This window comes from Artibeus jamaicensis, unplaced genomic scaffold, assembly GCF_021234435.1.
Source record: "Artibeus jamaicensis isolate MK-2021 breed Jamaican fruit bat unplaced genomic scaffold, CSHL_Jam_final contig_1998, whole genome shotgun sequence".
In the NCBI taxonomy this organism is placed as follows: domain Eukaryota; kingdom Metazoa; phylum Chordata; class Mammalia; order Chiroptera; family Phyllostomidae; genus Artibeus; species Artibeus jamaicensis.
Window position 1 is genome coordinate 13,164,209 of NW_026521407.1, and position 9,876 is coordinate 13,174,084.

Here is a 9,876-nt window from a genome sequence, read left to right on the forward strand (position 1 = left end):
TACTCAGCCCAAACAAAGGGCAAACCACCAGCACCCAGCTTGGGTGACTGTGGAGGCTGTGCCACTGGACCCTATAGGACACCCACTACATCAGGCCACACTACCAAGACAGAGTCATAGCAGCTCTACCTAATACACAGAAACAAACACAGGGAGGCTGTCAAAAGAAGACAAGGAAACATGACCCAAATGAAAGAACAGATCAAAAGTCCAGAAAAAGAGGTAAACAAAATGGAGATGAGCAATCTATCAGATGCAGAGTTCAAAACACTGTTTATAAGGATGCTCAAGGAACTTAGTGAAGACCTCAGCAGTGCAAAAAAGACAGACATGAAGGATATACTTAGTGAAATAAAGGGCAATTTACATGAAACAGTAGAATGGATGAAGCCAAGAATCAAATCAATGATTTGGAACATAAGGAAGTAAAAAACAACCAATCAAAACAAGAAGGAAGCCCTGGCTGGTGCAGCTCAGTGGATTGAGCACCAGTTTCTAACCAAAGTGTTGCCAGTTCAATCCCCAATCAGGGTACATGCCTGGGTTGTAGGCCAGGTCCCCAGTAAGGAATGTGCAATAGGCAACCACACATTGACGTTTCTCTCCCTCTCTTTCTCCTTCCCTTCCCCTCTCTCTAAAAATAAATTTAAAAGATCTTTTAAAAAAAGAACAAGAAGAAAAAAGAATTAAAAAAATAAGAATAGTACAAATAGCCTTTGGGCCTGGTTGGTGTGGCTCAGTGGATTGAGCACCAGCCTGCGAACCAAAGGGTCACTGGTTTGATTCCCAGTCGGGGCACATGCCTGTGTTGCGGGCCAGGGCCCCAGGGGGCGCCATGTGAGAGGCAACCACACACTGATGTTTCTCTCCCTCTCTTTCTCTCTCCCTTCCCCTCTTTAAAAATAAAGAAATAAAAATAAAATCTTTTAAAAATAAAATAAATAACCTCTGGGACAACTTTAACAGATCCAACATTTGCCTCATAGGGCTACCAAAAGGAGAAGAGAAAGAGCAAGAAATCAGAATCTGAAAAACTAGTGAAAAGAAAACTTCCCTAATTTGGTGAAGGAAACAGACACACAAGTCCAGGAAGTGCAGAGCCCCAATTATGATGAATGCAAAAAGGCCGACTCCAAGTCACATCATTATTAAAAGGCCAAAGGTTAAAGATAAACTTTAAAAGCTAGAGAAAAGAAGTTAGTTACAGGAAGGATGTCAGATGGGAGGGGAGGGTGGGTGGAGAGATGAGGGGATTACAAAGTACAAATAGGTAGTTACAGAATAACCATGGGGATGTAAAGTACAGCATAGGAAATGGAGTAGCTAAAGAACTTATACGCATGACTCATGGTGGGGCAATTGCTTGAGGAAGTAGGGGGCACCAGGTGGAGAGGGGCAAAGTGGGAAAAATCAGGACAACTGTAATAGCATAATCAATAAAATATAGTTAAAAATTTAAAATTTAAAAAGTTGTGTGTGCTCAGTGGTTGAAATTTAACAAAATAATTTTTACTAATGTATCAAGTATACTCTTAAGTGAAACTGCCTGTTTTTAAACCTGTGAGTGAGTGGTGATGAAGAACACAATGGCTACTGGAGTACATTATTACTTAGTACCACTGTTTTCATTCTCAGTAAAGAGACGGCAATTCTCCCCACTCCTGCTTTTGCAACCTTGGTACGAATGTCAACAAAGTGAAAAAGGTAAGTAACGTCTTATGAAAATAGTTTAACCTTGCTGAACCATGAAAGGGTCTTGGGGACTCCCAGGAGTCCACAGACCAAACTTTGAAAACCACTGTCTTAAATAATCAGTGATAAAAGTCAGAGGAGTGGTTATTTCTGGGGTTGGAGGAGTGCATCGAAGGAATCTTATATTAGTCTAGAAATGTTCTATGTCTTGATCCAAGTGGTGGCTACCTGGATGTGGATGTGTGTGTGTGTGTATTTTTTTTAATTAAGCTGTACCACTTAAGATTAGTTCTACTAACTACATGTATGCTATATCTAATTTTTTAAAAAATGACTTCATTCCAAGTTTTATGATTTTTGTATTCAGGTATATTCAACCAAACCCTAAGAAAGGGGTGTTTTTAGAGCGAGGAGAAGGGAGGGATAAAAGCACCAATCACTTATTGATCCATTGGCTGCCTCTCGCAGGCACGCCCCCAGCTGGCGGCCTGGCCCACAACCTAGGCATGCACCCTGCCTGGAACTGAACCGGTGACCTTCTGGTTCACAAACTGGTGCTCAATCCACTGAGCCACACCAGCAAGGGTCTAAGAATGCTTTCTGAAGGCAAGAACTGAGGGGAACATCTGCCCCTTACTACCTGTTTCCACCTAATGAAGGAAAATTCCACTCCAGTCCCCAAGAAGGGAAAAGAATGGAGGGGACACTTTTAATTCTTTACTCTCGCTCCCACTTCTCCTCACGGGAGCAGAAGTGACTAAAGGGACAGAGCTGTCTGTCCACCTGTGACCCAATCCTTCACAGTCCCCTTAATCTGCACTGGCCCACCCTGAAAAGGAACAAACTCTGCTCACCTATACAGAAAGTTTGCCAAGGCAGGCTCTACCCATGTAAGAAAAAGGCCTCCAGTTTTAGTACTAAGTTCAATTTAGAGAGAGGATTATAGAGTCCAATCTCAGTACTTTCATGTCCTTCTTTTTTTTTTTTTTTTGAAGATTTTATTTATTTCTCTTTAGAGGGGAAGGGAAGGAGAGAGGCAGAGAAATATCAATGTATGGTTGCCTCTCCTGCTGGGAGGTGGCCTGCAACCCAGGCAGGCATGTGCCCTGACCGGGAATCGAACTGCAGCTGTTTGGATCCCAGGCCCGTGTTCAATCCACTGAGCTATACCAGCCAAGGCTCACATCCATGTTTCTGATGATGGTATTTCATTTTTTAATTGGTTCCAAACTTGCCAAGGGAAAGTAAGCAATATTCTTTATTAGCCTCCTTAAATTCCAGTAGCAAGGGCTTTGTAATATACATCTTTTTTCTCTGATTTTTTTCAAAAGATTTTATTTATTTACTTTTAGAGAGGGGGGAAGGCAGTGAAAAAGAGGGAAAGAAACATGAGAGATACAATTGGTCGCCTCTCACACACACCCAACTGGGGACCTGGTGTGCAACCCAGGGATGTATCCTGACTGGGAACTGAACCAGTGACCTTTCGATTTGCAGGCCGGCACTCAAACCACTGAGGCACACCAGCCAGGGCTGTGATCTTTTAATGTGGGGGGAAAGAGTGAACAAAAATATAGGAGACTTGGTACCCTGAAATAAATTTCCTCACAGTTAATAAATAAATATTTCTACTAATATTTAAATTCAAAGTCTGTCTGTTTCCCCTATTAATTTTAACTGCAACTCATTTAAACCTAACAAGTCAAGCATGCAAACATTACTGCTGACCATCTTTTATCTCTTTTGTAAGTATATATTTTATAGCCAATACGAAATAAAATATTGAAAAGGTGGTCAAGATATTAATAATTAACAGAAGCTAAACACTGCACAGAGAATTTTATATCTCATTTTAAAAACCCACAACCTATTACTATCCTCCAACCCCCAAAAAGGGTAAGGCTGCCTAGCCAAGAAGGGGGACGGGGACTTGAGCATAAGCAGTAAGGGTTCAGACCGCACTCGCTTCCCCACTGACTGTGCTGCAGCCTCGGTGCCTCCGCTCACCTAGCAGCTCAGACTCAGTGTTCAGTGTTCCAGGTGAGTTAGTCATCTCGGCCCTCGTTCCCATGTTCTTCTATTGGTCTGTAAAGCTTGACAATAAATTTCGCAATGATAATACCCACAAATTACTTGTTCGATGGGTATGGTGAGAGCCTGGAGAGTAACTAAGGGATTAATTAAGAGTATGCCACTCCTCTCCAAGGAATTATTTGGTGTTAGTGCCTCTCTCGTGAACTGGTTTAAATTCCTTTCCTTTTCAATTATGATCACATCATTCACAGAAGCATGCTCGCCATTAATTTTTCTCTCAGTAAGCAGCTTAGACAATGCCTGGCTTTGCAAATAACCACTCTACATAGAAACAAAAGTTTGGTTATGAAGTTAATTATTAAATGTGGAAGAGAGTGAGGATCACACATTTTGCATGCTGCCCTGACGCACTCTGTTCGTAATTCCTCGCTGTCTCCTCCTGCTCCCTCCTCACCAGCTCACATTTCCCCCTTTGAGCAAACCTTCTCTGAAGATTCCCAACTCACTTTATTTACAGCTTCACTATTTACTTCCTAAGCTTTCATTCTATATTAACTTTTCCTGCCTAATACAGTGCTTCATAGTTATTCTGTGATTGGTTAATTTCTTATAGGATAGGAAAAATAAAGGGACCATTCTCTTTTGCAGCTTTAATTAGATTAAGAGGCAGGAAACATCTGTTCAGTTTCCTTTTGACCTCCCAAATGTTTTATATACCAATACACATTGAGTAAACATTGCAGACTTGTTTTAGTTAAGCTCCCAGCACCACTATCGTTTACATCTTTGTGTACATTATATATGCATGTGTATGTGTGTGTGATGTTTATAAACCAATGACAAATATGACAAATGTGCATCAGCCACAAAAGAACCTTCAAAATTAAATAATTTCTGATATTGGTAAAGAGAGTTTAGTGAAATAACACATATCTTAATATCTGAATAGCCCTGGCTGGTGTGGCTCAGTGGACTGAGTGCCAGCCTGTGAACCAAAGGTGCAGCAGGTTCAATTCCCAGCCAGGGCACATGCCTGATTTGCGGGTCAGGTCCCCAATAGGGGGCGCACAAGAGGCAATAACACATTGATGTTTCTCTCCTTCTCTTTCTCCCTCCCTTCCCCTCTCTAAAAATAAATAAAACCTTAAAAAAAAGTTTGAATATATGATCCTATCTCAACTCAAAATGGAATTATTTGGTAAATCACACAACAAAGTAGGTCCTTTCTTCATTTCTAAATTCATTCGTTCACTCAACATTTACAGTGCGCCTTGGCAACAGTACATATAATTTCTGTAAGGGCATAAAGAGTTTGTAAGGACTAGAGTTGGTACACACAAAAGAGCATTTCTTAATATGGGTCCCATCTTTCAAGGGAAGTAAAGAACTTGTGAAATTTATATTTGCATATATAAGAAAAAGATTAAACACATCCATAGCATAGAAGCAGGTGATATCCGAACCATATACTGATACACGAGCAGCATTTACCAACCAGCCACCATGTGCATGCTCTCTTCAACAATAAATGATTTTTGATAGTATCTTGTCATGATTTCAATAACTTTTCTACAGTGCTACTTACTTTTTCTAAATTTGTATACAGTTTAAGAGATACATGGGTATATGAATATATACACATACATATGTATCTCCATTGCTGAAAATAAGTACATTTGAGTTTGTTTTATTAAGTAGGAAAGTACTATTAAATATGTGATAAATGACTCCAGTGCTAAGATACCGGTAGGAATGAGTGAGCCAGCTGGAAAAGTTTTCAGTGACAAGTGAGGAAGAGTTTCCCGAAAGTAGGAATGAGGGAACAAAAAGCGGAAGAGAAAGAATCGACATCCTGACACGGAACAAGTTTCGGGTTGCAACTGCAGAATGCTATTTTCAGTGACACTCTGAGACTCAAATTGATGCATCAATTTTCTCCTTGAACAAGCAAGTCAAGTTTAGGACCCAAGGCAGCCAGTATCCAAGCGCAATCTTTACCCTCAAACTTATCCCCTGTTGCCCTGGCCAGTGCGGCTTACGTTGGTTGGAGCATCGTCCCACACACCAAAAAGTTGTGGATTCCATTCCCAGTCGGGGCCCATACCTAGGCTGTGGGTTCTAGCCCTGGTCAGGCACACGCAGAAGGCAACCTATCCACGTCTCTCTCTCTCTCCCTTCCTCCCTCTCTCAAGTCAATAAATATATCTTAGGGAGAGGATTTAAAAAAGAAAAAAAACCCTTATCACCTGCCAAATCAATCTGTGGTAGGATGCCCAGACTGTGACAGGACTCTGGTTTGATTCCAAGGGTGAAAGGAAAGGAGAGAAGGTTAAGATTTGATCCGTTAGTGATTTTTTTTTCCAATTCTTTGACCACAAAACCCTAAAAAATAAACATCTTTTTTTAAAGCCTGTTGCTTAGTCCTGACCGGTGTGGCTCATTTGGTTGGGGGTCATGTGGCAAAGCAAAGAGTCACCGGCTTGACTCCCAGTGAGGGCACAACCCTGGGTCTCAGGTTTGGTCCCAGGGTTGGGGGCATTCAAGAGGCAACTGATCGATGTTTCTCTCCCTCACTCTCTCCGTCCCCTCCTCTCTCTCTAAGAACAAATAAACAAAATCTTTTAAAAATATAAAAATAAAAAGCCTTTTGCTTAATTCGATTGGTCCATAGAGACCGGTTAGGGAGTATTAAACTAAGTTATTTCTTTGCTATCCTATCTCTACCTGTAATAAATGTACACACGGTGTAATTCCAAATACAAGACAATAAGTATTTAAAGGATAGACTTCAAATTGTTAACAGAGATTATGTCCAGTAAAGTTTAGGAACTATTTTTTTATTTTCTCATTTCCATGATTTCCAAATTTTCTACGATGAACATGAGTTACTTATGCAATTGGGGGAAATATTAATGAAATTCATAATTTCATAGAGAAATTAAGAGAATGGCCTTTGAGAGTACTGCTTGCTCCCCATTTAATCTGAAGGGTGTACCTTTGGTCCTATTGATGTTTCATCAATACACTGTAGTTACAAAATATGTTCTTGGTCAAATAAATTTAAGAAACACATGGAAAACATCTAGCATCCAGTAGATAATTAGCAGATAATAAACTACTATTTTCATTATGTATTAGTATCTGAACTAGAAGCTAGAGACAAAAGAATTAATACAATCTAAAACCTGACCTTGAGGAATTCACAGTCTAGTAATGGAAGCAGATGTATTAATATATCCTAATGCAACATAAGTATTTTCCACGTTCAAGGACAATCAATGTTTAAAAAGGCAAAAGAGTTTGCTAAAACTGTGAAAGCATAAGTGTAGGGTGATCTCAAGCTTCTCAATCAACTCAACGTTCTATTGCAAAGTGCAAATGTGGGTTTCCTGTATCCATGCTTATATTTTCAATTTTACCATTTTCAAAGTGCTTTCCACACCCAATCCTCTTAACAACCCAAACAGAAGCAAAGCAAACGCTCTCCATCTACATTAGGAAAACTCGGGCTGATTCCCAAGGCTAACTAGTGGTAGGTCCAGTATCGGACAGACATAATGGAAAACAGTACACATTAATAGTTTCAAGTTATAGCAATGCAGGTATATATACTTTAAACACATGCAGCCATCAATGTTCCAACCTCAATGTAGTCATACATCCGGTTCATGTGAAAACTACATATTTGTAGTTAGGGACATGACAGTATTAGCCCAAATGTTAGTGGTATGCACAGACTAGTGATTGCTGTTATCAGTGTCCAAGAAAAAAATAAAAATAAAAGCAAGCAAGGAGGTAACTCCTTCCTAGTGTATTATTTTCCAGAAACTTAATATCTTGAGCTGCAAAATGTTTTTTAAAAAATAAATATCCCCTCTATCACCCTGGACTCAACTGTATTAGGAGATGTACATTCTCCACAAGAGCATATTAAGCATTAACACATTGAAACTTACTACAGTGCTTTACAGCCTGTCATACAAGTAGAGGAAAACAGATTTTTGAGTCTGCCGATGTTTAACAAGGTTATTTCTTCAAAATAAAATTTGGATCATCCACAGTGACAGGTTAGATAGCTTCTTAGAGGGTCTAGTTTTGTTTTGGTTTGGGCTCTTAGTGAGCACTTTTCTTTTCTCAAGTCGGCAAACACAACTGCGGTGTGTACTGCTTGTCTCCAGAACAGGACTATGGCCATTAAAAACTGCTTCTGCAGCAACAGCTTCAACACTAAAAGCTGGTTTTGGGCTTTAATCCTTGAAGGCACATTAGCAGTCCTATGTTTACCTTATAGTTTAACAGTATCTAAAATACAGATAAACCAAATGAGAAATAACATGGCATCTAGCAGGTGACCCCTTAAAACCTTTGATGATTTTCACTGAGTGGGAGGCAAGGAGAACCACTGAGTACTATGTGTAACTGATAAAATTATACGGAAGGATGCTAATATATTTCTGTAACATTTAAAAAGGAGTTATGGTTCTAAATCAAGTTTTAGACCGTGCATTTAGAAATTTACCATTTCAAGTACAACAGGAGGCTGCAAAGTCCAAGCAATTTTAACCCAGTTTAACATTCACCTCTAAAAAAAAGTTAACACTGATTGAAATAACCCATGAAATGTTCACATTCTATATACATCATGCTTGGAATGAAACAGACACTTAATAATGAAGACGCAAAGATTTGGCCTGCTATCTGGGAAATCAGAGGGTGCACTACCTAGTCTCCTCTCGGCAAGACAGCTCTTCCAAAGAAACTTCTTTGTTTCCCTCACACAATACTGTCCTGTCACAAACTCAATCATCTTCTTGTCTTTTGGGAATCCACGCGTCATTGCTAGGGTGCAGGGTGGGGCTTTAAAAAAAAAAAAAAAAAAACACGACGAAACAGGTACGACATTTGCAGACTTGGGAACCTGGCCGTTCCAGTTTCTGTCCCATCCAGGCCAAGCTCTAATTGTAACCTTAGAAAGTGTACCCATCTCAGAGACTCGGTTTTCCTCTCTTATTATCTTGCTCCGAGTGTGGCGTGGGGGGTGGGACTGGCCACCAGGGACTGCAGACACCTGGGCTGCAGCGCGCTCCAGGTTCACGCAGTTCCTCGGTCCTGAATTGCTGTGGCCCAGGATCTGCCCCCAACCCAGGCTCAAACACTGGCTCACTCAGCGCAGTCCGTTCCCGCTTTCCCCCAACCGGATATGCGACCCCCGCCCCACGTCTCCCTCCGCGTTCCCCACCTTGTGCCTCGCTGCCCGATCATTCTTCCGAGAAACTGTCCATCTACCTTTCATTCTCACCCTGGTCCTTCCTCCTCCTGAGAATCCCTGACACCGCTGCACTCAAGAGATCCTCACCTTGGCTTTGTCTCAGGACCCCTTTCCTCCCCACAGGAGACCTCCCCTTCACATCGCCACCTCCGGAGGAGCCCCCTATTCACACATGCCCATTCTTCCTTAAATTCTCACGTTATTTCCGCCCGCCAGCCTTTTGCCGAGCTCCAAAGAAGCGGGAAAAATCCTCCCGCATCTCCGCCATCGGGTTCTTAGGACCCCTCTCACCTCCGCGGTGAGAGATGTGTTTACTGAGGAATCGCTGCTTCTTTCTCTGGTGCAGCAAGGTCGGGTATTTGAGCAACAAGAATGAGGTCACCAAGTACCCTCCCAGGGTGGAGAGAAGGTAAAAAGCCACAGTGGACGACATCTCAGTCACGGTGTGGGAAGTCTCCCCCCTCTGGGGCCTCTGAACTCCGCTGCTGCGGTCGCAAGGACGGCGCCAGCCCCTCCGAGTCAGCTCGCCCCCAGCCGGTGCCAGCTGCGCGGCGCACTTGTAGGCGCCGGCCCACCGCGCAGGCGCAGCTAGACTCCAGCGGCCAAGCAACAAAGGGGCTCCCGCACGCAGGCGCGCTCCGGCAGAGGAGCCTGCAGAGGACCCGTAATGAACCTTTGTCACCTAGCTTCGTGGTCAGATCTGCGGCGCTTCAAAGAAGCCCCAAGCGGAGGCAAAGCTTGGACACTTGCCAGTGCCTTCCACTCGGGCAGAAGAGAATGTTCAAGAACGGCCTTAAGGAAGGCCTGGCATAATTAGAAAATCCACATCAAAAATGAAAGATGCCAGAGTGCATCTTAGCCCTTGCTCTGGGAAATGCAAA

General features: G+C 42.1%; 1 protein-coding gene across 1 annotated transcript in view; it reads right to left on the reverse strand.

Annotated features, from left to right (window-relative positions):
* Window positions 1-9,549, reverse strand: part of GDPD1 (glycerophosphodiester phosphodiesterase domain containing 1) — a 39,457-nt gene extending 29,908 nt beyond the window's left edge. The window contains exon 1 of the mRNA XM_037163773.2: window positions 9,287-9,549. Within this exon, the coding sequence (XP_037019668.1) occupies window positions 9,287-9,428 (142 nt within the window). The 5' untranslated portion in view covers window positions 9,429-9,549. The remainder of the gene's footprint in view (window positions 1-9,286) is intronic.
* Window positions 9,550-9,876: the final 327 nt, after the last annotated feature.